Genomic DNA, 26,355 nt, shown 5'->3' with positions numbered 1-26,355 from the left:
AAGAACATGGCTTCTGCCACTGCCTTAGTCTACTCCTTGGGAGAGCTTACTGTATCTGTCCCCTCACATGCCACGCTCCTCCTTGTTTCTCCTCCCTTTTTTGTTGTACTGGCATAAATACGCAAACTGCTAGAATGACTGGGAACTCTTTGTATTCCACATGAATGTTCATTTCTCTGGTAATAAACTTGGTTTTCACATAAGCCTCAGGACACTGCCTGCTGACAATTTGCACATTACTGAACAGAGAAAGGAGAAAAAATTACACCTACCTTGTTTTCCTTTCAATCGCTGAACAAAACCTCTGGTCCATTTCTTAGGTGCCATGTTGAGGGGAATACCTGAGAGTTCACTATTGATGTAGAGGGCACACTGGAGCTGCAGGAAGTCCCAATCTTCCATGATCATTTGCGTTTTGGCGCCTGATATCCGATGCTGAAAAGCAGAAGAGCATAAGCAGAAGTTCCTGATTTCCACTCTTACCCACATGTGCCCTAATCCTCCCAATTGTTCTGCAACAGCCACCTTTTTGATGACATCATTAAGGAAGATGATTTCTGTCAGTTTCATGGTCAAGTCATCTTCATTTGTGCCCGACTTCAGATCGCTCACAACAGAGGGTCGGATACACAAAGGAGGCACCAGGAGCCGTGTGAGAATCAGGTCGGAGGGCTTCCCTGCCTCTGGGTTCATTAGAAGGAGAGGGATATCTTCAGCTGGGATTCTCTTAAATAAATTCAGAACCACCAAGGGATTCAAATTTTCCTACAAAAGAAAAACAGTGATGTGAAGATCAGAAGCCCTTATATCAATATGACCCAGCCTTGTCTTCATTTCTTCTCCAACTCTCTCTCCCATCACTTATTCAGAAACTAGATGTCAACTTGCCCACTCAGAAAGTTGAAAATCACAACTGATTTTTCAGTAAAGTAGCAAGAACTTACTTTAAGAGTCTAACAGCTACACAGAACAGCATGTGGCCAGTCTCAGAAGCTCAGTGGAAAAGTCTTCCACTCTTATTTAGTTTTCTGTAAATATGGGATTGTGAGGGAAAAAGTATTTGTGATAAGTGGATTTCAGGATCTTGGCCTAATGATGTGGACGTATTTACTGAGTGACTGCTAGAAACGGAACCAGAGACAGGGTGCAGGAAAAAGAATCAAGAGTAGAGATAGTTTTAGTGAAGTGCATAGTCCAGTGAAACAAACTCTATATTTGGACATTTAAGATTTGAACATAATGTTTAGAAAAGTAAAAAATAAAGACATAAAAATTAGGGAAGGATAGTAACTTTTAAGACAAATATCTAAGTGTTTATTGGATTAATTTAATAGGCATTAGGGTAATGCCTCTTATGGTATGTTTATTTCTTCAAGTCAGTCAAAGTATTCTATCAGGTTTAATCTTAATCTCTCAGTATGAAGACAACAGTTATTTGCCCTTTTACAGAGAAGTTAATGGACTTGGGAAATACTGTTGCTTAATATAAACTAGAATCACATCAATCACAGACAAGTAGTGAAATAATACCCCTGCCACAGAATCCATTTAAGTAGGGCAAGATGAATCAAGAAGTGCTGAGATCCATCAATTACAACTGTTTATGCACCCCCTGGTATATACCTGGGACTGTGCCAGGGGCTAGAGGGCACTTAGGAAAAATACAAGAGTCTCTGCTTTCATTCTACTCAAAAAGAGGTGACAAAAAGATGGGTAGGAATTTGCCTGTCAAAGAGAATGAAAGCAGGCATTTCAGGCTGGAGGGCACAAGGCGACAGAGAATGGCAAGTGAGGAGGCTAGCTTGATTGAAAAGGTGGAGATGCGTTCAGAATAAGAGAAAATAAGGGTATAAGGGGAGGGCTTAGATTATGGAAGATCTTGAAAGAGAAAATGTTTAGATGTGCTAAATTAGGCAATAAAGATCAATTGTCCCTGCTTAAGCACAAGAATCACAAAATTAATGGGCTATTTTTGGAAGATTCATTGGATAAGGAAAGAAGTGAGCCCTGGGATGATTTCGAAAAGGATGATGGAACATGGATTCAGATCCCAGGCCAGATAGGAGGTAATTTAGAAAAGCCCCGAGTTCTCAAATAACATCAATTTAGCCCAGGGTTCAAATCTTTATGTAGAGGGAAATAGCTCTACACTTTCTCTTAGGATTGGTATGAGGCAATGACAAAACACTTCCCTGCTCCAGAGTAAAGGTCTCAATGCATATGGTCAAAACTAGCAAACTACATGCCCCAAGGCTATTAATTCCAAGGCCTAATCCTTAATCCTTGTTTACTCTCTATAGAATTATAGTAAATACACTGGTTACAGAACAAATTCATTCAGCAGTTCTTACTTGCCACCTGGGGGTAAAGTAAGGCTCTGGGAGGCAACAGATGTTTTGTATGATCCCAAGCAAAAGCATAGTATCACATCCATTCTCAGGCTCACCTGTGCTCTCCCTAGGAGGGGCTCTACTTCTTTGTTATATTCAATGGCGGTTTCAAATGACTGAAGGAAATTAGACACAACAGGATCCACAACTTTTTTATTGGTCTTGTATTTCTCATGAATGATCTTCAACAAGCCACATTTCTTGACAGTACCTACAAGATGAATTTTAATTTTTAAAATTATTTTGAAATTATTAAATTACGCTTTTCTGGCTGAGAAAATTAATAAAAGGAAAAATATAAAAATAAGTGTTTTAATTATCAAAGGTCAAATTATACTAAAGGTTATAATTTATTTAAAATAGAGAAAACTTCAATGATAAGTTAAGAATTTGAGTGCTTATCACACTAATTCAAGGGCAGGTAGGTGGTGCAGTAGAGAGAATACTGGACCCGAAGTCAGGAAGACTAACTTTCCTAGCTGTGCGACTATGGATAAGTCACTAAACCTGTTTGCTTCAGTACTTCAACCACATGAGCTACAGGAGGAAATGGCAAAGCACTCCAGTATCTTTGCCAAGAAAACTGCAAAGGGGATCAGAGTCAGATACGACTGCACAGCAACATAATTCAGACAACACAACTTTCACCATAGTTGGCAAAAAAGGAATCTGATTAAAAGGGAACCTTCGGAAAAACACATTTAGTACCTGTATTGATGTATAGATTTGCTTTCTGTTCTCACATTCTTCTGATGACAAATTAGTCATCAATATAAAGCAGGTAACTAGAAAGCTTGGGAAGCTAAAAACTCCCAACTCTAGATTCCCAAAGTGCAAAGATGAAGATTAGAACAGAAATAACCAAACTAATGGAGTTCAAAGTGACTAAGGAGATCATCTCTAACCCCTGACTGTCTCCCCTTCTCAGGGATCATCCAGCCTATGCTTGGGAACACCTACACTGAAATGTTCACTATCAAGCCCACTTACTCCACTTTCAGAGCTCTAATTCAGGAAAAGTCCTTCCTATTACTTAATCAAATTCTACTTTCTTGTACTTGTGGATCCTACTAGATCCCCACAGAAGTCTAATCTCTCAAAGATAAAATCCCTTTCAAATATTTGAGCACATGTACTTCCCCTCCCCCACTCCAATTTCCATTGCCAGGTTCTAATTGGGTTCTAATGTATATCATTCTGATCATTTAAAAGTTCAACACAGGATGCATGTGTGGGAACAGAGGACTCTTACCTCTTGGTATGGTAATTCACCAGACTCAAATCCACCCAACTGCACAATTAACAAGTCACATTTCTCAATATCATGAGAAACTTTTGTTAAATACATTAGTCTTTTAATACTGTTTTTACTCAGAACTTGAACAAAAAAAGGAGCATTTTCACATATACAGAACACATAATCACTGTATACGAAAGCATGGATCTCCACTTCATGTTACTTGCTTTAATAAAATGTGTTTGTGTGTAAAAAATAAAATTCCACACATTTCTTTCAAAACTCTTGTCTGTTTTTTTCTGAATTTTGCTTTCTCTCTTTTCATTTTAAGTTCTTCAATGGCCCCCTTTTTAGCACCATTATTGCTAATTTTCCTCCCTCACATAACCTCCAACCAAAATCTGACAAATAAAAAGCCATCCTCAAACAAAACTAATCTACCTAATGGTTGTGTCCAAAAATGTATGCTTCTTTTTACCCCTTCAGTTCATCTCTTCTCTGTCAGAAGCGTTATATGCTCCAAAATGAATTCTCTTGAGACTCAATTGGTCAGTTTTTTAATCTTTCATTTATTTGAAGTGCAGTCCTCATCAACAGAAAAATTATCACCGTGTTCCAGAGCATGCACTGAGATCTCGGCCGATTCAAGTCACCAGGGGTCTAAAGGAGGCTTCCCTACAAGTTCATCATGAGCTATAGAGTGATATTCCAACCACACTGGATACTCCCCTGCCCTCCCAACAGACAACACGGATTGTGCCTTTGTCTCCTATATGGAAAGCTCTCCCTCCCCTTCTCCTGACCAGTTACATCAATACCTGTCTTTTAAAAAAAACTCAATCTGGGAATGTGTCCTCTCCAGGTAGGGAAAGGTGCTGTTTCTTTCTCTAGCTGCCTATTAGTAATATCACGATAAATTTTTTAGGATGCAGACTGTATCTAACCTAAAAGTTCTACCTTTTCCAGAAGCGGCAGGGGGTGCAGTGGCTGGAGGACCAGGCCTGAGCCAGGAAGACAGGGTTCAAACCCCACCTCAGACACTTTCTCACTGTGTGACCTTAGGCAGATCACTTAACTGTTCTAGCCCAAGTAAAAGGGGCTAACAGCACTCCCTCCCAAAGTTACTGTGAGGGTCAGTTAGATGTGTGAAAAGCGTGGCAAACCTTAAAACACCACACTAAGAGTAGTTAGCTCTTGGTCCTTCAACATCCCTGCTCTGTTTCTGAAGAAGGTGTGTGCAAAGGGGCCCCAAAACAGGTTGAAAACAGTAAAAACATTCTTCGGGAGACCTAGAGCGCTCATGGCTTGTCTTAAACATGGAGAAGAATTCCAGAGGACCCTTGGAGTGGAGGAGGCTTCAGGAGGGGGGCATCCGAGGGCACCACAGTGACAAGGGGGATCCTGAGTTGGTGAGGAGTGAGGAATTATTTTTAAGATACTCTAAGCAACTGATATAAATTTTTAAGAAATCATTCTTCTGTAGATACAAACAGGCAGTTTCCTAAAAATATGCAAGTTCTCTCTAACTGCACAACAACAACAAAAAGCTCCAAATCACCAACACTAGGAGAAATGCAACTTCAAGACTCCAAGGGACCCACCTAGCACCTGTCAGATTGGCAAACAGGACAAACAAGGAAAATGGGAGATAGTGGAGCAGTCTGTGGGAAAGCAGGTACTTTTATATACAGCTGGTAGAAATGTGACCCGGGCTAACAATTCTAGAGAACATTCTGGAACAATGTTCCAAATCTATCACTCTGTGCTTACCCTCCCACTTGGCAATACTGCTACAAGTTCTATCTCCCAAAGAGATTAAAGAAAGAAGAAAAGAATCCACCAGTGCAACAACATTTATAATTTTTTGTTTGTTTGTTTTTTTGTGGTAGAAAAGAACTGTAAACTAAGAAGGTGCCCATCAATTGGGGAAAAGCTGAACAAGTTGTGGAATGTTAGCATATGACATCTGGTCATGAAATACTGCTCTCCAGGAAGAACTGATGAAGGTCCTAATCTCAGAGAAAACAGGAAGATGTGTATTAACTGATACAGAGTAAGATGAGCACAACAGAATAACATATACAGTAACACTGTGAAATCTCCTTTCTGGGCTGGCCTGGTCAAAGGATTTTGAGGGTTTAAGTATCAGTTTGGGTTCCAGACAAAGAAAGATTATAATAAATGGTAGGCTGTCCAGGAGGCTAAACAGAACAGAGATGGATCAGAAGCATTCCAAAATGTGAGGGAATTCCCTTCATCAGAGGCCTTTTGTTCTGATGGGCTGCAAAGAGGATCCCTTTGTAGGTATGGATAAGACACCCTCAAACTCTGAGATCCTGGGACACTATTTATGATATTCTCTTGCACTACTTTATCAACTGATATTGAGTGCTGCTGCTGGAGCATGTTCCCCTCCCCACAGACCTTAGGACTGTCTAACAGAGGAGATAATTCAGATAATAACATAATAATAATTAATTATTAAAATAAAAATAATAAATAATAATAAAATAATAAATAAAATAAAAATAAAAAATTCAGATAATAAAGCAGGCTCCTCTGCCCCACCTGCCTGTTAGTAACCTGTGCTTTTAGCACCCCAGAATGGAAGAAAAGGAATCATCAGAGTTGGGGGAAGTCAAAAGTGGGAATTCCTCAGGAAAATAGTGGGGAATTCTGTTATCCAATGAAGCTCTCCATTGGAGTTTGGCTTCTTGAAAGTCAGTCTACGTCTTTAGAAAATAAGTGATCCTTAGACATAAAACATGATTCTAAGCAAGAGAAGGTAATCAACACTGAGAACTTACCATTGAAAGCTCCACAATTATGACAAGTGTTCTTTTTCTTGCATTTATCAGAGATTTTTTTTTTGAGCCCTCTTTTCTGGAGATAAGTGAGACCAGGCCTTTTTAGGTAATCTAAAAATTGTTTTCTTTCCTCTTGGGACAGCATAATGTGGCAGCAAGTTTTACAGATCATCTTTAAAAAATTAAACAAAAATAAATTTATTTAAAGTAAATAGCAACATCATTTCCCCAAAGATAAAAATTACCCTTACATAATAGTTTTTGCCAAATTATATTAGCAAAACACATAAAAATATACATAGTTCAAAACTTATCTAATCACCCTCTCAAGCATACTTTTCAATGACTTCTAGAATTTACATCCCAGAGACCTTTGCCAGAGAAAATAATGTTCATCAATTCACCTGTAGAACACCTATAACAGCTTTGAAGTATCCCACGTGAAAACATGGCAATTCCAAGTCAATGTATCCATAATGACCCAAACATTCTGCTAAATTCTTTCCACAGGTTTCACAAGGACGATCCTTCTCACTTGTGCCCTTTGAATAAAAACAGATACGCGTGACTCAATGGTGACAAGATAAATATGGTACAGACCTCACGTCAGTTAACCTTATAATCAACTATGCTCATTTTCCTTTTCCAGTCCCTTCTGGACATTCCCAGACTCCATCCTCCCTGGGACTCTCAGGCTTCACGGCCCGTGGGAAGACACTGCTTGGACCTTAAGGAGAAAGCCATTTGCTTTAGACTATCTTTTCATTGGCCTTCCAGACTTTTCTCTATGTACTCTCTTTCCTTATCAGAATGTGAGCTGTCTTTAGAGATCAAATTATTTTTCTACATATAAAGTGCTCGTCATAGAAGATTTAATATTTTTCATTCATTTGCTATATGTGGTCTATGCTAAATATTATGAGAGACACAATACTCACCAGCAAGCACTAACACAGAATTATCAAAATACCATTTATGTTTGTTTTGTATTTATATTCATTTATTTAATGCTTGAAATTCATATTTATTTGAATATTTATTTAGTGCTTGAAACTGTGCAAAGCCTAAAGGAAACATGACTTCTCATCTGTAAGGTTCTTGTTTGGTTTTCTGGAGATCTCTGAGCAGCCTTCTTTTCAGTTCAGTAATCACCACAAGAACAGCCAGGTGTTAAAGTCCAAAAGTCTTTGTTATCTCCTTCCCCTGGTGCCTTCAGAGGGCCCTTGGTCTCAGTGGGGGGAGCAGGAGGCCAGGCCCGCCACCACGAGGCTGAGGAAGATGGAATGAATCTCTCTGTCCTTGACCCTGAGAGCCTGAGCTCCCACCTCCAGGCCGCTAGTCCTCTGAGTCTGAGTCTGAGTTCCCGGGCTTGTGGAGCATGGAAAGAATCTGTCTCTGCCTCCTTTGGCTGAGTCTGTCTCAGCTTATATACTCTACACCAGGGGTCCTCAAGCTTTTTAAACAGGGGCCAGTTCACTGTCCCTCAGACTGTGGGAGGACCGGACTATAGTAAAAACAAAAGCTCACACTGTCTCCACCCCTCAGCCCATTGGCCATAACTGGGCGGCATCTGGCTTGTGGGCCATAGTTTGAGAACCCCTGCTCTTCACGGAGTATAAACTAATCATTTTATCACCAGGAAACCATTATTTGTTGTAAGATTAAATCGCTCATACTAAACTTGGAGAACTATTAATCACCAGGCTAAAATAGACAACTATTGTCTCATCAATTCCTTGACAGCACCTAGTAAGAATCCTGGCCCATAACATCATTTAGGGCCCCTGCCCCTATCTAAAGGACAAGTTATGGAGATCAAGGCTTCTGCATATTAAGTTAAATGATATATGTGGAACTGGGAGATGAAGGGAAGATAGGGATAACTCTGCTCTTTGAGAAAGCAAAAACACTCAGCTTTTATATCCGAGGAAAAGGAAGGAAACATCTCAGGGATTTCAGCAAGAGCAATCACTACATCTCAGAGAAATTCAGATTAGGAGTAAAGAGACCACTAGTGAGCAACAGCAGCTCCAAACTAGGTTCAAATTCAGTCTGATGAGGGACTGACAGGAACAGGTGGGAATAAAATATAGCATAATTATGAGAAGGGAATCCACCAAAAGTTCCAGGAAAGCCGTTCGCTGAGACAAACAAAGCAGCAGGATCCCCACACCAAACAGGCAGGCAATGTTTCTGGAAGACTGTCTAACAGAAGTCCATCCCACCCCTGTCACTCCCAGAGGGGGCAGCCAATCACGACCACTTTTCACAAGATAGAAAGAGCCTCTTACCATCCTGTGGTCCAGCACCCCATAAAGCAGGGGGGAGTGGTGATTGTCCTGACTGTACAGGTTCTTACTGACCACCTGGATGTGAGCCTGCTGGCGCATTTCTTCAGGTGACTTCATGCCAAAGCAGATGTGGCTTCTAAAAATAGAAAGGAGGAGAGAAATCGGTTGCCAAAAAGCCCCAAGAAACCCACAGCTTTGTGGGGACTAAACACTCAAATTATTTTGTGTTCAGGAGACTTAAAAAAAAGGTTCAATGACAATTACATTTTCAACGTGACAGTAACACACACAGATTTTTTTAATAGGGTATGCTCCCTGACCAAGGTAACTGAATGATAGGTGAAAGCAAGGCTGGGGAAACTGACAAGCGTGTTAATTTCACAGCCGGAGGACAGGACTCGAAGGTCAACACGGCCCGGCCGGCCGTAACTTTTTATATTATTAATTACATTAAAAGTGAAGCAGATGCCCAGGAACACGAAGCACGGGGTTCCCGTGATTGGCGTGCATCCGAGGCAGAATTCGAACTCAGGGTTTCTACCCCCCCCCCCAAGACGCGGAGCAAACGGGAGGGGCGGATGACAACATGCCCCCGCTGGGGAATACTTCCTCCACGACTCGGTTTCCCTAATCTGTAAAACAGGCATAAGGCCACCCGACCCGGCGCCTAGGTCGCTGGGTAGTGGGGAGCAAAGCGTTTCAGAGCCCACAAAGCGCCACAGGCAAAAGGGGGGCGCTAAAGACCAGCTTCAGGCTCCCCCGCCTCTATCCCGCGACCTTTGACCCCCACGTTTTTCCCATCCTCCTCGCTCCCCCACTATCCCTTCCTCTCACATTTTCTTGGCCACATCCGTCTCGCGGAACTGTTCCTTCACCATGGTGGCGACTGCTGGGCGGCTGCTTCCGGAGACTCCTAGAGCCGTGGCCGGGGTTGGGGGATACAGAGAGAGTGTGGGGCGGCCGCACGCGGGGGCCCGGTTCGGCCGCGCTCGTGCCGCCGCGGCGGACCCAACTCGGCTTCCGTAGCGACGGCCTGCCGGATACTTCCTCTTCCGGCAACCGAGCAAAAGGAAAGGCGCAGGCGCAAAGGTACTGCTGTCACTCACGCCTCTTTATACCGTCTCCTGGCGGCGTTTCTAGGGAAATGCAGTTATGGCGCTCGCTCGTTCTCTGAAAAACCTTGCAACTTGCGGTAGAGTGTAGCCATGCCGTGCAATCCAACAGACTCAACCCAACCCATTTAACATTTATTAGACGCCTACTGTGTGCCTGGCACTGTGCTAAGGCTGGGGATGCAAGTATCAAATGAAAGGTGATCTTTGCCCTCAAGGAGCTTATAGTCTACAAAAGGAAGCAGGAAAGGGGTAGGCAGGCGCCCCAGGAGTCGTTCTGTTACCCTGAGCTGAAACCCGCGCAGCAGCACAAGCAGGCCCAAGGCCCAGAGCTTAAGGGAAGGACGGACAAAGTGTAACCTGAAGCATCACGAGATATGGATGCGCCACATCCAGTGTCACGTGAAGGAATGCTTACCTTGTGATGCTCATCCTCATACATTTTCAGGCAGGATTCGAACTTAGGATCCCAGCTGCCAAGTCTCTCCTCAATTCATCCCCAGAAAGGGAAAATGTAAAAAACTGAAAAATTGAAAAATTGAAATTTTCCCAGAGGGAAAACTCCTGAAGTGTGAAATAGAAACAGCAGGATAACAACCTCAATTCCTGCCAGGAAAACAATAAATATAACCCCAAATCTGTGAAAATTATAAAAAAGGAAAATAATTCAGAAAGAAACAAAAGCAAGCAACTTTCCTGTGTGCACGGCAATAATATGATAAATCTTAACTTACCCTATACATATCAGCCATTATATTTTCAAAGCCAAAAATGCCTTTTAAAAAACCAAACTGTAAATAACAGGTTCTTTCTTTCAGATACTCTTGTCCATATATTTGATGGCTATGGATGTCCAGCCTTCAGCAAAGCTAAATAAATACTCTAATCTACTAATCTGAGAGCACTTTATCTTCTTTGTTGTCATAGCAACAGATGTTATTGACCAATTTCCCACATAATACGTCAGGCTCAGCAAGGCTGATTAAACATTTTGTACATTGTCTTTTTGATACACATAGCCCAGTCACCGCTGATGAAATGGCTTAGGGAAGTGCCATGTGGGTAGCCTGTAATAGGCCAGGAAAAGGTTGTCCAACTGTCTTTCCATCATATTATTGTCTAGAATAAAATTTTTAAAAAAGACAAAAAACACGAAGAAGGTTCAAACTCCATTAGGAAATGAGGATTCAGAGAGGCTAGAATTGGAATTAGAATGAAGTCCTCCTTAGCATCTTCATAGTGTAAGTGAAGGGTTTCTGGCCTATTAAGTGAGCTAGACAATGTCCTCTTGGAATAGATTTCCAACTAAAGTCTTGTGTGTCTATGAATCCCAGACAAAAATGTCTGATGGGACATACACATTCAAGTAAGTAAGTAAAATTTATAGGGTGAATTTTAAACAATATTTTTTGAAGAAGTTTTTTAAACATTCTCTTTATTTGTATTTTTTTTTTTTTTGGCTGAGGCAATTGGAGTGAAGTGACTTGCCCAGGGTCACACAGCTAGGAAGTGATTGAGATCAGATTTGAACTTAGGTCTTCCTGACTTCAGGGCTGGTACTCTATCCATTGTGCCCCCTAGCGGCCCCCTGGAGAAGCTCTTTTTGATAAGCTGTTTCTTAAACTATTTCCAACCCCATCTCAGTTCTGTGTTATCTTTGAGGACAAAGCAGTGTCTGAAGGTTCAACTCTCCACCCCGCACCCCTTATCCTCTTCCCCAACAGAGAGAGTAGAGTAACAAAGAGGAAGGAACTCTGAACTGGAAGTCTGACTTAGTTCTCTAGGGTTAACCTATCTAATTTCCTTCTATTTACTACTTTCTAAATCTCTTATCATCTGGCAATTACATTGGAGTTGTTTGCACTGGACACTGCCCTGTTGGTTTAAAAGGCCTGTATTCTCCCCAAGTGTAATCCATTTTTGCAATCTGATTGCCTTTTGGCTCACTTATCAGGTAATCCCTTTCTGCCATGTGATTGCTTTTCTGCTGGTTGATCAAATCAGAGTCCTGACCTTCTAAAGGCTCTTTGGGTGTAACATCAGCTGCCATCATGCCCCAAGTCTTTTTTGCCTGGGGTCCTGGACCTGGGCCCCTCATCCCATTTCCCAGAAATATCCTACACTCTGATGCCCAATGGAGTCCTCTGTTGCATTTTGGACATGGGGTTTTAGGTCTTCTCTCACCCTGTCTTCTCACTCTATCTCCATACCTACACTGATCTCTTAGATGTCCAATTTTTCCACATTGAAAACATCGCCGAGTTTCTCTAGAAGTCCCTTGCCAGGAGGGACCCTGTCTTTCCACATTCATCATTGTCCAGGTGTAAAAAGCATTTGTTCCCTCTGTAGCACAGCGTCTTATGATCTCCTCTAAAGGAGCATCTTTGTCTAATCCCCATATAATTCTTTTGCAAATCTCATTGGCATTTTCCTTAGCCAGATGTCTGGTCATTATCTCTGTAGCTGCATTTTCTCCAATAGTTCTTTTGACAGCAGTTTGCAAACGTCCCACAAAATCCACAAAAGGTTCATTGGGACCTTGATCTATTTTAGTGAAAGCCTCTCCACGATCTTTCTGTCCAGGAAGGACACCCCAAGCTTTTATTGCAGCCTTAGCAATTTGCTCATATATTGTCATGGTATAATTAATCTGTTCTGAATTCTCTCCATACCGACCTTCACCAGCTAAGTGCTCAAAAGTGAATTGTGTGTTAACTCCTATTTCCAAATTTCATCTGACTTGGATTTTACATAATTCATGAAATTCCGCAAGCCATAATAAATTTTCTCCAGGTTCTAGGCATGTCCTTGCTATGGATTTCCAATCATTGGGGGTTAGGACTTCATAAGACAAACCATCTAGTAACATTTAACATAAGCCGATGTAGCTCCATAAAGGGTACAATCTTTTTTCAAATCTTTAATTTTATTTAAATCTAAAGGTGCATATTTTCTCCTTTTATGGCCTACAGAATCAATCTCTTCAATCACAGGATATGCATGTATAAAATCACTTACATCCTGTCCTTCTCTCTTAGCTTTAACCAATGCTTTTTCTAATCTTGTCATAGGCTTAGGCTGCTTCACTGGCAATTCTGTTTGTGTTTCTGCCTCTTCTCCTCCTCCTTCTTGCTCCACCCCTGAAGGGTTAATTGAGGGAGGAGATGGGAGGTGCTCCTGTTGCTCAGAATTGTACTTACTTCATTGTTATCTGATTCATCCTTTTCACCTAGTTTAGTTGACACTTCCCCATTTTGCTCCTTCATCTCTTCCTTTAGAATAACATTTTTTAAAGCCATTTGGGTTAAATTGTAGGTATGAATTGTATCTTTGGAAATTGAGTTTGGTCTGAAACCAAAGGGTAAAATGTCACAAAGGCAATTGTACTGTTCACCTAATTGCTTTCCTACTAATTCCCATTCATCTGGATCCAATTCTTTTTCCAAAGAAAAACAAGGACATATGACCTTCACAGTTTTTAAAAGTTCAGTAATCTCCTCCAAAATTATAATCAATCCTTGGCTTTTCATAACTTTGATAATGCTCTGTAAGGGGGCTTTAAAAGGGTGCCACAGCAAATCGGGAGATTGAGGCCCGGAAGTAATTTCTGTGGATATTAGGACTGCCCTTGGGCGGGATCCTGGCCATATTGAATAGCTTCGTAATGGGTGACTCTCTCGCTGATTGGCTGTGTGTGTGACCTCACAGGCCCTATTAAGCCCACTGCAGGCAGCAATCACCCTCTTTACCTGGCGCTCTTCACCCTGCTCCCTAGCCTGGGTGGCCAAGCCAAGATGGATAGCCAAAAGAGGTAAGGGTTTTGGTAGTGAACACATGGGTCTTCTGACCAGGTGTTCACTCGGGAACCAACAAGTCAGGGCATCAGTTAGGGCATTATGTGAGTAGGTATAATAAAGGCTTTTAAGATTACACATGGTTGTTCTTGAGTGCGCTACCAGTTATTAAGCTAGTAATTGTAACTGCCAGGAGAGCACGTTACAATGCTCTCCAAACATTTTCCTTGAACAGAAGGCGTTTGCCCCATTTCACTATAAGAGATTGCTGGTTTAGCCCTTAACAAGTTAAGTTACTTATTTATCTATTAGCACGCTCACTTAATCTTTAACAAAGTTTCCTTGTTACTCAAGGTTCTGTCAGAGAGACTGAGATCTGGATGGGAGGCTTTTCTACTGGAATCAGGACCATGTCTGTCCCTGTTCGGGCGCCAAATTGCAATGGCCCAGTCTAGCTCCTCTGAAGGGCTTAGAATAAGTCCTTGTCAGGATAAGGAAAAGTCCTTGCCCCACGTGTGGACACCAATTGTAACATGCTGTTGTCTCCAGAAGCTGCTGATCGCTCTCTGGGGAGGAGATCTGCTTTGTCAACTCAAATCTCTAGGACAGATTCTTCTTCCTGTAGAGAGCGGACTTCCCTTCCTGCAGAGAGCTGCGTCAAGCCTGGTGTAGAGCAGAGACTCACTTTTTCTTCCAGAGCTGCCCTCTTTATCCTCCTAGAGAATGGGCGTGGGATAATGCAAGGGCTTCTGGGAAGAACCACTTCAACCAATGAGCTTGCTCGTCCCAAGCACGCAAGCTCTTCCCTAGGAATTCACAAGTCAAACTACCAGGAAAGGCCGGAACTAGAGAATTGTTAAGTACCGATTTAGCATTTAGTAAGAACCTAATATCTCATTATCTCATTAGCACATAGTAAGAACCTAACATGACTTGTTATGTTCATATTGACGGATATACATAATTGAATTTAATTCAGTAAAGACAGATCCAGAAAGATACAAAAAATAAAACTATCTTCAAGGAGCTAACACAATCCAATCCAATCCTATTCAATTCAATAGAAATTTGTTAAGCTGAAACTCTGTCCTAGCCACTGTGCTAAATGCTGGATACAAAAACAGGCAAAAGACAGCCCTTGCTTTCAAAGAGTGTAATTTGTTCCTTATTGCACTGATGGGATGTAATGAGAACATAGACGAGCAAATACAAAGAAATTTAAAGAGACTGATTCCATATATGAATCCTTTAATCTAAGCCTCAGTTTCCTTATCTGTAAAATGGGGAAGTAATCCTCATTTTTTTTAAATAAAAGAACTATGAAATGTGAATCCTGATGAAGAATCAATAATATTTATATAATGTTTTAAAATTTTAAAAGCACCTTGCATACATTATATCTTTTGAGCTTTATACCAACTCAGAGGAAATATAAGTCCTGTTTTACAGATGAGGAAACTGAAGATCAGAGAGGCCCTTCTTTCCCCTTTATGTGTTGCCCCATTAGAATTCAGACTCCTTGAGAGCATCAACTGTTTTAATTAATGTTTTAAATATACTTGTTATTTTATTTCTCCTAGGTGTTCATTCCCTTATCAGTAAAAGAAGGGGGATTGGATAATAGTAATAATATTAGCATTTAAATCAGCACTTTAAGGTGTATATTACAAGTTACCTCATTTGAATCCCATGAGGCAGTGCTATTATTCCCATTTTACAGATGAGGAAATTGAGGCAGAGAGAGATTAACTGACTTGGCCAGAGTCATACTAGCATTTAAATGCTCCATCCACCACACCATCTCACTGACTCTAATCACCTTGATAATTCATGGAAACAAAACAAAGCACAAAAGTTGGTCTAAGTGCTCTAAATCTTGCACTCCTATTGGTGCTACTGGACTATCATGCAATTGAAGTCAGAAGATTCAAGTTCCAATGTTTGTGATGGCAAATTACTCTCAGGCAAATTAAGTAACTTATCTGGTTTCTGTATTTCCCAACTCCATTTACTCAGACACATAGCAATGATGCTATGAGCAACTTCTACTTCTTAGTACTGGTTTGAGGAAAATGCTTTGTAAACCTCAAAATACATTTTAAAAAATAAGAAAAATAAAGCAAAAAAATTAGTATACTTCAATCTGCGCTCAGAGTTTGTCAGTCCTCTCTGGACTTGGATTACATTTTTCATCATCACTCCTTGTTGTGGGCCAGAACTCTGTACTTGAAACAATGATTCTTACAAGGTGTTAAGTTGGAATTGATGAGACAATGGTTATGTATTTAGCATGGTGATTGATAGTTCTCTCAGTTCAGGAGGATTTATTTAACCTTACAACAAATAATGGTTTCTTAGTGATATGATTAGTTTATACTCAGTGTAGAATATATAAGGTGGGACAAACTCAGCTGGGGACAGAGATCCAGATTCATTCACTTCATCTCAGCACTGTAGTAGCTGGCCTCTTGCACTTCCCACACTGAGACTAAGACCAAGGGTCTGGAAGGCTCTCCAGAAAGCTGGCCCAGGCCCCAGGCAAGGAAACTAGACTCTGGAGGAGATAATAAAGGATTTGGACTTTAACACCTGGATATTCTTGTGGTGATTACTCTGCTGAAAGGAAGGCTACTCAAAGACCTCCAGAAAACCAAACAAGAACCTTACAACTCCTCTGGAATTGTGTTAGCTCTTAAATTTTCATAAATCTTAATTCTACCTTCATTCTTAACGTTCACTTTACCTTTTATGTTTCATTTTACTTTATTTTTTGATGAACAAGAATTTGTTTTTTCCTTTGAACTTAAAAGAAAAAAAAAAGCAAAATCTTTATAACAAATATTTACAGTATGATAATTATGAAAATATGTATAGAAGAATTGCACATTTAACATATATTGGAATACTTGCTTTTTGGGGAGAGGGTGATGGGAAGGGAAGGGAAAAACATTTGAAACACAGTTTTGCAAGAGTGCATGTTGAAAACTATCTTTGCACATATTTTGAGAATAAAAAGCTATTGTCCATCTCCAGTAATGTAAGGCTCATGTTATATTTTAAAATTTGATTTATATTCAAAACAGAACTGATTAGGTTTCTCTAAAATCTGAACGGAACCTTCTAAACTTTCCTATATCTATTGAAACACATTGTTATTCTCCTAGTCACCCAAATTTTCAACCTCAGACATCCTGAGTTTTTCTCTCTCCTGTGTCTTTTTATTTATTTATTTTTATTAAAGCTCTTTATTTACAAAACACATGCATGGGTAATTTTTCAACGTTGACCCTTGCTAAACCTTCTGTTCCAAATTTTTCCCTCCTCCCCCCCCACTTCCTCCCCTAGATGGCAGGTAGTCCAATACATGTAAAATATGTTAAAATATATGTTAAATCCAATATATGTATACATATTTATACAGTTATCTTGCTGCACAAGAAAAAATCGAATTTAGAAAGAAAAAAAAAACTGAGAAGAAAAACAAAATGCAAGCAAACATCAACAGAGATTGTGAAAATGTTATGATGTGGTCTACACTCAGTTCCCACAGGCCTTTCTCTGGATGTATGGCTTCTCTTTATCACTGAACAACTGGAACTGCTTTGAATCATCTCATTATTGAAAAGAGCCACATCAGAGTTGATCATTGTATAATCTTCTTGTTGCTGTGATGATCTCTTGGTTCTGCTCATTTCACTCAGCATCAATTCATATAAGTCTTTCCAGGTCTCTCTGAAATCACGCTGTTGGTCATTTCTTACAGAACAATAATATTTCATAACATTCATATACCATAATTTATTCAACCATTTTCCAATTGATGGGCATCCATTCATCTTCCAGGTTCTAGCCACTATGAAAAGGGCTACCACAAACATTTTGGCACATACAGGTCCCTTTCCCCTCTTTAGTATTTCTTTGGGATATAAGCCCAGTAATAGCACTGCTGGGTCAAAGGGCATGCAGTTTGATAATTTTTTGAACATAGTTCCAAATTGCTCTCCAGAATGGTTGGATTCTTTCACAGCTCCACCAACAATGTATCAGTGTCCCAGTTTTCCCACATCCCCTCCAACATTGCACATTATCTTTTAGCCAATCTGACAGGTGTGTGGTGGTATCTCAGTTTGTTAATTTGCATTTCTCTGATCAGTAGTGATTTGAGCACCTTTTTATATGACTAGAAATAGTTTCAATTTTTTCATCTTCTCTCCTGTATTTTACCTATTCAATCAGTTGCTAAGTCTTGTCCAATTTTACCTCCATGTTACTTCTATTATCTACCCTGATAGTCACTACTTTAGTTCAGGACTTCTTCATTTCTCACCTAATCATGGAAATAGTCTCCTAATGGGTCTGTCTGAAGTTTTTTCCTTTCCAATCCATCCTCCATACAATGCTGCTAAAGTGATACTCCTAAAAGTCCTGTTCTGAATATGCCATTTTTCTGCTCAATAAATACTGATTCCTTCCAAAATAAAATGAGAATTTCTCTGTTTGACTTTCTCATGCTTTGCTTCCCTCCACACCCTTTAAAATCTAGCCACCATAGTTTACTTGAATATTCTATTTCCCATCTCTGTGCCTTGGTATTGGCTGGGCCCCCATGCCTGGAGGGCTCTCTCCCTTTCAGTTTACCTCTAAGTCTTCCTTTGCCAACTTGGATCCCCCCTCTTAAATGCTCTTCCTGGTGCTCCTGTTTGCGTATCTACTACATCTTGTATTAATCTAAGCTGGAGCCAGTATTTTTCATGCTTGCTTTCTCTGTTAGAATACAAAAGCTCCTTGAGAACCAGGACTAGTTTGCCTTTCTTTGAATTTTTGTGTTACACACAGCAACATATTTGGCACATAGTAACCTTTTAAAAAATGATAAACTCTTTTTTCCCCCCTGAGGCAATTGGGGTTAAGTGACTTGCCCAGGGTCACACAGCTAGAAAATGTTCAGAGTCTGAGGTCAAATTGGAACTCAGGTCCTCCTGGCTTCAGGGCTGGTGCTTTTCCCATTGCACTAACTAGCTGCCCCCAAAATGATAAACTCTTAAATTCTCTGATTGTTGGATGACTAGCATAGACTGCAACCTACATTTTCAGGTTCATGTCAATCTCCTTTACCTGTATTTTTATTCAAATTGGACTTTTGTGCACTGATGGAGGGAGTTTTCCCATCTGTGAGTGCCCAACACTATGCATGTCAATTCCAAATTCGTTCCTATCCTGTCCCTATATGTGTGTCATGTAAATGACACACAAATATATATGAATATGCATGAGCTGAGAAATTGACGTGGTTAGATACAAAGGAACCTGAGCTCTCAGGGATAAAGAAGGCGGAGCCTTTGGCATTTTCAATCAGGCTATGTCCAGGACAGCTTCAGCACCTGGGATCTTCACCTTCCCCGCGTATCAAAAGGATATGAAGTGTTCCTTTAGGTTGGCTACAGAAATGGAAAGGAAAGTGTCTTTACTGAGGTTCAAGAAAGGAGATGGAGTGCGGCCTTTGGCCTTTTTCAATCAGGCACTCTTTTTGGTAGCTCACAAAATCTAGGACCCGCCCCTTCCGCTGGGGTCCTTGGGAGAGCTCTGATAGGATTGGTTGCTGCGTCTCGCGGCCCTTTCCCTGTCCTGCTGCTCAAGGAGCCGGCCGCCACCATGGTGAGTCTTCCTGGGGTCTAGACGCCATCCGTCTCGCATCTGCGCCATCCTTCGGCTCGTCTCTCGACTCTTCTCTCAGCCCGTCTCCTGGAAGCCTCTAGTCCGCTCCGATGTTGAAACTAGCCGGGAACCGCGCTCCAAGAGCGGCGAGTTGTGGGCAGAAGGGGCACGGGGCCGGGCCGGGCTGGTTTGGGGCCTAGGGAGCGCGGGAGGGGAGGGACGGCAAGGGAGCCCGGGGCTCCGGCCTAGTCTGTGGAGGCGCTGACATCTCCCCGAGTCTCGGTTGTCCCATCCGTGGAATGGGTACAGTCTGTTCCTTCCTGGGGGGGGGTAGAGTGAGGGAGTGAGGCTGGGATCAATAAACCGCCATGTGCCGAGTAAAAAGTGGTCGGCTCTACTTAACTGGAGGGAGACCCCCCACCCCCCGCAGGTCTCCGGGAGACAGACAGCTTAACCCGGAGGAGCGCCAACCCAGCTTCTAATCCGCGGGAATTCACGCGGGTCCGAGTTTTATGCGGCCTCAATGTTGCGTCTTTGCGTTCCTCGTTCTTGCACGACACGTTTCCCCCGAGGTTCTGAGGGCAGGGGAACCGTTTAGGGACCCTCACCCATGGGGAGGTTAAAGTCCCCCGCATAGACGTACGACCCTCTATGGGCTTCCTTTCTGTGGTTTTTTTTTTTTTTTTAAGTTTTTTTCCTAATGATGAAGTTGAGAAATGCTTTAAATTAGGGATTTATACGAACTAGAACTTGGACCCTAATTCAAGTGAAACATTCTCATTTCATTGTGCTGTTTGTTCTTCTGAGACTGTAAACCTTTTCCCTTTTGTGTCCTTAGTGCCTAGCGTAGAGTCTTGGAGGTAAGTCTGTCCTAAGCCGGGAAATCTGCTTATTCTGCACTTATTTTAAACTATCCGTTAGAGTAGTGTTTGCAGGTAATGTCTTAGAAGCTGCCCGAGTGGCCTGGTGGGGTTTGTTTCCTTTTTGACCAATTGCTTTCACTTTGTATGCCCCTTAATCTGTCCTGGACAGCTCGCCTCTACAAAAGAATTTAACCCTCCCCCCCAAAAAAAAAAAAAACAAAAAAAAAAACCCAAAACTTCCTACTTAAAACTTGGGTAATAAATTCTGGAAAGTCCTAATGGGGTCGAAGTGGAAAGCCCCACTTTGTCATGAACGCTGTTTTGCAAAAGCCTTGTGTGGGAAATGGCATTCAAGGTAACATGGAAGCTTGAATTGACTTTCCCTTCCCCCCCATGGGCTACCTCCTTAAATGTTGTAGTCCCTGAAGGAAGACATAGGGGCGTAGGCTGCATGACATAGAAATGATTTAGGTGATTTTTAATTTGGTTTGTGATTTTAATGTTGAAAACGCCCGGTGGGGAAATTTCCTATGTCCACATAGTCATAGTGTTGATTACTTAATGTAATCTGCATCATAGTCACCCTGTGTGTCAGGCTGGATTTGCACTTAAAAACTTAGATATCCTTGACTTTGAAATTTATCTTAATTTTTCTTAATTGTCCAAATTCCATTTGCAGAATGACACCGTAACCATCAGAACCAGGAAGTTCATGACAAACAGACTTCTTCAGCGAAAACAGATGGTAAGAACGTTAGTTAGATTTGTTTTTTACCTTAATTTTTTTTATTAATTTTATAATTATACATTTTTTGACAGTATATATGCATGAGTAATTTTTTTATAACATTATCCCTTGTAATCATTTTTCCAAATTTTCCCCTCCCTCCCTCTACTCCCTCCCCCCCCCATGACAGGCAATCCCATACATTTTACATGTGTTACAGTATAACCTAGATACCATATAGGTGTGCAAATCCCATTTTCTTGTTGCACGTTACGTATTTTACCTTAATTTCTTAATGTTATAGGAAAAACAAAACTATTATAAATTTATAAATAATTTATAAACTTTTTTAGGTTATAGATGTCCTTCATCCTGGAAAGGCCACAGTGCCCAAGACTGAAATTCGAGAAAAACTGGCCAAGATGTACAAGACAACTCCAGACGTCATTTTTGTCTTTGGGTTCAGAACCCATTTTGGTGGTGGCAAAACAACAGGCTTTGGCATGATTTATGATTCCCTTGACTATGCAAAGAAAAATGAGCCAAAACACAGACTTGCAAGGGTAGGTATCTTGTGGTTATTTATTAATTTGTATTATATAAAGAAATGGCATTTCTGGTAAAGGGAAACTCCTCCGTGTACATCCTATCTTCAGTAGATTTTCTCTTCTGTCATTCCTGAATACCGCTCACTAATTTTTAGTCATTCTTGATATCTTCCTATATTGTTCTTTCTCTCATCATGGCTCAACTCCTTGAGAAGGTTATAGTCAGTGCCTCTTTGAAGCCGCTTAGTGCCAGCATTTTGTTTCTGGGGTTGCTGATCTTTTGGAGCTTTAGAGCAGGGGTTCTCAAAGTATGGTCCCGGGGGCCAGATGCAGCCCACTGAGGATGTTTATGCGGCCCGCCAGGTTATGGCAAATGGGCTGAGGGGTGGAGACAGAGTGTGAGCTTTTGTTTTTACTATAGTCTGGCCCTCCAACAGTCTGAGGGACAGTGAACTGGCCCCTATTTAAAAAGTTTGAGCATCACTGCTTTAGGACAAGGCCTTTTTTTGTCTAGAACTTGAATTAAAGTTTATTGCCTGGAGCTCACTGTCTCATTTTGCTAGGTTGAAGAAATGAATAAAATAGGTCATGGGGAAGGACAGCAGATTTAGTCTCCTAAGGAAGATGACTTAAGTTTTTATAGCAAAATTTCATGCCTTTACATAGACTACTAGGATGATTTTATTAATATTTCAAGGGTTTACAGTTCTTTTCCAGTTTTAATGGAAATATTGGCCTATAGCATAGTTAATTATTGCACAAAAATGAAGCACAAAACGGTGTTTTTGACCCTGTTGCCCTAGGGTTGAGACCTAGCTATAGGCGAATACCTTTAAGGAGTAAGAGTATTGGCATTATTTGACATTCATTTGAACACTTAATTTCCTCCTATTTAGCATGGCTTGTATGAGAAGAAAAAGACATCCAGAAAGCAGCGAAAGGAACGCAAGAACAGAATGAAGAAAGTCAGGGGTACTGCAAAGGCAAATGTCGGTGCTGGCAAAAAGGTATAGTAGATTAAGGGAAGAACCTTAATGTAAATCAATGCAATATAATATTGATTTCATAGAAAGAAAGGGTTTCTTCATTGAATAACTTTTCTTAATATTTTCCCCCTACTTTTTCTGGATAACAGAAGGTAATATTTTTAAGAAGCTATACAGTAGAATGCCTTTTGGTAGTTTAGCTTTGCCATTTTGTAAATTGGTAGTTTGGGGATCTACTTTGGTTCATTTATACTGTTCCTGACTTCTTAGAAATTGGAATCAAAAAACCCTCATTTCATTTTTAAAAAGTCCTGTTTATTCATTCATCAAGGGCAAAGGAATACATATTCTTTAGGACTTAATCAGGTCTTTAAAACTGTTGCCTGCCCAAGGAACAATATATTTGAATCAGCGTGATGCATATCTCCCAAAAGGGTTGGGAGAAGTAGTTCTTCTATTAAGTTTGCTGCATTACTTTCCAGTTCCCCACAATTCATATCTCCTGCTGGTAGCTTTATATTAGTATTATGCTAAGCAGCCTAGAGTCTGAATGAAATTAAGATTGTGGGTTGTTAAATAACAAGTGCTTGTGCCACATTTAGTCGTAACCTTTTCTTTTGCCTTTCTTCCATACTTTCTTGGATTTCTTGTTCATCAGAAATGAAGTGTCTAGCAGGTACTGAGTTTGAACACAGCGTGATTGTAGAGATTGCATCACACTCACGTTTTGTTTCTGCTTTGCATGTCTGCTTTGGACGTTCTATGGTATTCTGTAGTATAAAATATGCCTTAGAACAAGAACAGTTAATGACCAAAAAAGTGGAAACTGATTATTGTTCCTGAAATGCATGTTAGATTGTTAACCTGGGGTGGTGCCTCAAAATAAGACCTGTTGTTTACCTTGTGCTTGGGGAAATGTGGCATTAAAATTATTTTGTAAAGTTTTAAGTGGCCCACCATAAAGGAAATATATAGTGATCACTTTTGAGTTGGGTACTTTAAAAATGGACAAGCAAATTCTGTCAAAATACATATACATACATATTTACAATATTTGTATTCCACCAAACATTTTCATATTTCTAGTTAATTTTTAGTATCTCCCAAAGTAGTTAATGGGGTTTTTAAAAAGTTGATTGGAAATGGTCTAATTCCAGTACAAATTGGAATTTGACAGATTTTTTTGTAGCCTTAGGCACTGATAAAATATTTCCTTGTGTTTATTTTCTTATCATTTTGGATTATAGGTTCCCCAGTGCTGCTTCAAAAGTTAGCTCAATAGATTCCAGGAATGAAAAAAAGATTAAATTACAATTTGCCCTTTGATACAGCATTGAAAGACATTTAATACATTGATTTCACTTTTCTATTTAGATTTCTAGCTTTTCTATTCTATTTCCTATTTCTATCTAGATTTCTAGTCTCAATTGAGACATTTTGTCAGAATACATGATGTTAAGTGTATATTTACTATCTTGTCAAATTATCCATTTGCATTGATATGAAAAGTCATAATGATCAATTTTAAGAACAGGCACAATTAGTACTGTTAGTTATATGGGAATTCAGTATAAAGACTGTTGTAAGTACCTGTACCAATTGTTCTTAGCCAGTTGCCAAGAGTAGTTTTAGATTTTTTAGCTAAATTCTGCTTTTGCTATTTTCTTCTAGGTATGTCAGTTTAAATCTTTTGAAAGGAAATTGCATGAAAAATTAAACTTAAATTCAATGTTCTGTTATTATACTGGTCCTTACGTAATTTTATATTGTTGACCATAGAAAGTTGCTTTGAGTACTTGGACTTGTTCTGTTTATAAATTAGGAGTGAATTTTGTTAATTTAGTCCAAATTGTCAGAGTTCCTAAGTATTATGAATGAACTTTCTATTTTGAGATTATAAATCACTAGTCACCTTGTTTTGGAATCCAATAGTGACTGGGGACTGTTTTCCCAGAAATGAGTGGTAAGAGTAAAATCATTGTTTAGAAATAGATACTTTAATGTGTCTTGAGTACTACTCTGAAAAGCTAAAGAAAACTGTAAGGTGTTTGATTGCATGCTTTTACATGCAGATCATTTTACCTTTGGAGCTTGAAAGTAACTATTAATGACACTTTTTTTCCTTTATCTTTCTCCCTCCTTCTGCCACTGATTCAGTGAGCTGGAGATTTCATAACAGGTATAATTCAAGCTTTTTGTTTAGATGAGTAGCCATTTTAGTTACTGATATGCCAGTTTAGAGAAGCATGTGCTTTAGGAAGTAGATGTAGAAATGTTTTATTAAGAGCCCTGGTAGTATCTTAACATTGAAAACTAAACTTTTAACTGATAGCAGGTTTTTTTTTTTTTTTTTTTTTAATAAACCATAGATTGGGACTTAATAAAATTAACATATATTTAACTCTTGTTATACTGTTATATTGAACATTGACCAAAATAACCAGGCTCTTGATTTACTAATGGTACATGTTTTTGCATGGATATTTGATTTGTTAACTGCCAGTTTGAAATCTTTAATTACTGACTTTTATATATTTTATTTTTTTATTTGCAGAAGGACTAAAAGGAACTATGGATGATGTTTATTCGAGGCCGATAATGTTTTCATCAGCATAAATAAACTATAAAAAAACTTACACAGTCTTCAGTGAATTTTGTGTGTGTATATATATATATAAAATAGTTTGAAATGAGGTAGAAACTGGGGCAGCTAAATGATGCAGTGAATAGAGCACTGGGTTTAGAATTAGCAAGACATCTTCGTAAATTGAAATCTGTTAATTGAAATCATTTAATCTTGTTTGCCTCAGTTTGTTCATCTATAAAATGGGCGTGAAGGAAATGGCCAGCCACTCCACTGTCATTGCCAAGAGACCAACCTACCTTCCCAAAAGGGGTCAGGAACACAACTGAAATGACTCAACCACATAGTAAAATCTGTTTTTGAGATATCAAAAAATTTATACATACCAACTCAAATACTAATTTTTGAAATAGTACATGAATTGATTGAGAAAGTTGAAACTCTAGTCATCCTCATTCAACAAGTGACATCTGTAACAGCAAGGCACTACTTTTGGTTCATGTCCACAAGGGTGTTTCTGGAGATAGCTAATAGAACCATTATGACCCTAAATCCAGTGATTCTTCCCTCCCCCCCCCCAGTGTTCTCACAAGGAGATAAATGCACTGTCAACATTTAATCACATTTTTATTATCAAGTACCAGGTATATAAATTTAAAAGCAAGAGTTTTAAGTGCCTATTAGGTGCCAGAAGATTCAATTACAAGAATGAAACAATCTACCATCCCTGTGTAATGGAAAGTGATTAGTAGCCAGGAAGTTAATAGCATCACTAGAAGGCAAGATCATGGATTTGGTACAGGAATGATGGGGCTGCCATAAAGGGGAGCAGTTGGATGCACCTCCAGGAACTATGACAATTGTGAGTGAGCTGAAGGAGTAAGGAAAAGGCTAGGCAGCTGGAGAGGAGGGAGTGAAGGTAGAAAATACTTAGTTCAGTCAGAGTATCCTGAAATGATCTTTAGAAGGCACCTATAAATACCTCAGCTGGAAGGACCTTGACTCATTTGGGCTAAGCTTGTCTTTAATTTTTAAGTGCGGCTATTACATCACATTTACTTAGATTCTTGAGAACCTAGGTATTTAATTTTGAATTTCAATTGTAGCCTAATTTTTAATTGGGAAGATATTTTAACTTGTTTAAACATCGGTTAGCTTTTCAGGTCTTCTAGGTGATAATTGTTCCCCAACTTCCATTTTAATGTAATAGAGATTTATATTTCTACTTGGGCAGAAGTCCTTGGCCATTTATCAATATTCACTTAGTATCTTGAATACTTAAATCTAAGTGACTTATAAGTGTTAGATCTTAGAAATGGTAAACTGATTAAATTATTAAAAGTACTACTTGTGTTCAGTAC

The 26,355-nt window shown here is 39.8% G+C and overlaps 2 protein-coding genes across 5 annotated transcripts in view; one reads left to right on the top strand and one right to left on the bottom strand.

Annotated features, from left to right (window-relative positions):
* Positions 1-9,760, bottom strand: part of POLR3A (RNA polymerase III subunit A) — a 40,236-nt gene extending 30,476 nt beyond the window's left edge. The window contains exons 1-7 of the mRNA XM_074296738.1: positions 9,560-9,760; positions 8,726-8,861; positions 6,839-6,976; positions 6,435-6,606; positions 2,447-2,601; positions 526-765; positions 273-435 (exon numbers count right to left, since the gene is read on the bottom strand). Of these exons, the coding sequence (XP_074152839.1) occupies positions 273-435; positions 526-765; positions 2,447-2,601; positions 6,435-6,606; positions 6,839-6,976; positions 8,726-8,861; positions 9,560-9,603 (1,048 nt within the window). The 5' untranslated portion in view covers positions 9,604-9,760. The remainder of the gene's footprint in view (positions 1-272; positions 436-525; positions 766-2,446; positions 2,602-6,434; positions 6,607-6,838; positions 6,977-8,725; positions 8,862-9,559) is intronic.
* A 9,459-nt stretch (positions 9,761-19,219) lies between these two features.
* RPS24 (ribosomal protein S24) lies at positions 19,220-25,046 on the top strand. Of its 4 annotated transcripts, none has more exons than XM_074296734.1 (7): positions 19,220-19,432; positions 20,829-20,894; positions 21,230-21,439; positions 22,321-22,431; positions 23,069-23,086; positions 24,568-24,589; positions 24,965-25,046. In XM_074296734.1, exons 1-5 carry the CDS (start codon positions 19,397-19,399, stop codon positions 23,072-23,074), a joined length of 429 nt encoding a protein of 142 aa, XP_074152835.1. In that variant the 5' UTR covers positions 19,220-19,396; the 3' UTR covers positions 23,075-23,086; positions 24,568-24,589; positions 24,965-25,046. The 4 variants fall into 4 exon arrangements, with proteins under 4 accessions (XP_074152835.1, XP_074152836.1, XP_074152837.1 ...); XM_074296736.1 differs by lacking the exon at positions 19,220-19,432 and adding an exon at positions 19,811-20,146; XM_074296735.1 differs by lacking the exon at positions 23,069-23,086.
* The last annotated feature ends 1,309 nt before the right edge of the window (positions 25,047-26,355 follow it).

This window comes from Sminthopsis crassicaudata, chromosome 2, assembly GCF_048593235.1.
Source record: "Sminthopsis crassicaudata isolate SCR6 chromosome 2, ASM4859323v1, whole genome shotgun sequence".
Classification (NCBI taxonomy): Eukaryota; Metazoa; Chordata; class Mammalia; order Dasyuromorphia; family Dasyuridae; genus Sminthopsis; species Sminthopsis crassicaudata.
This window is presented reverse-complemented; position numbering and strand designations above follow the sequence as displayed.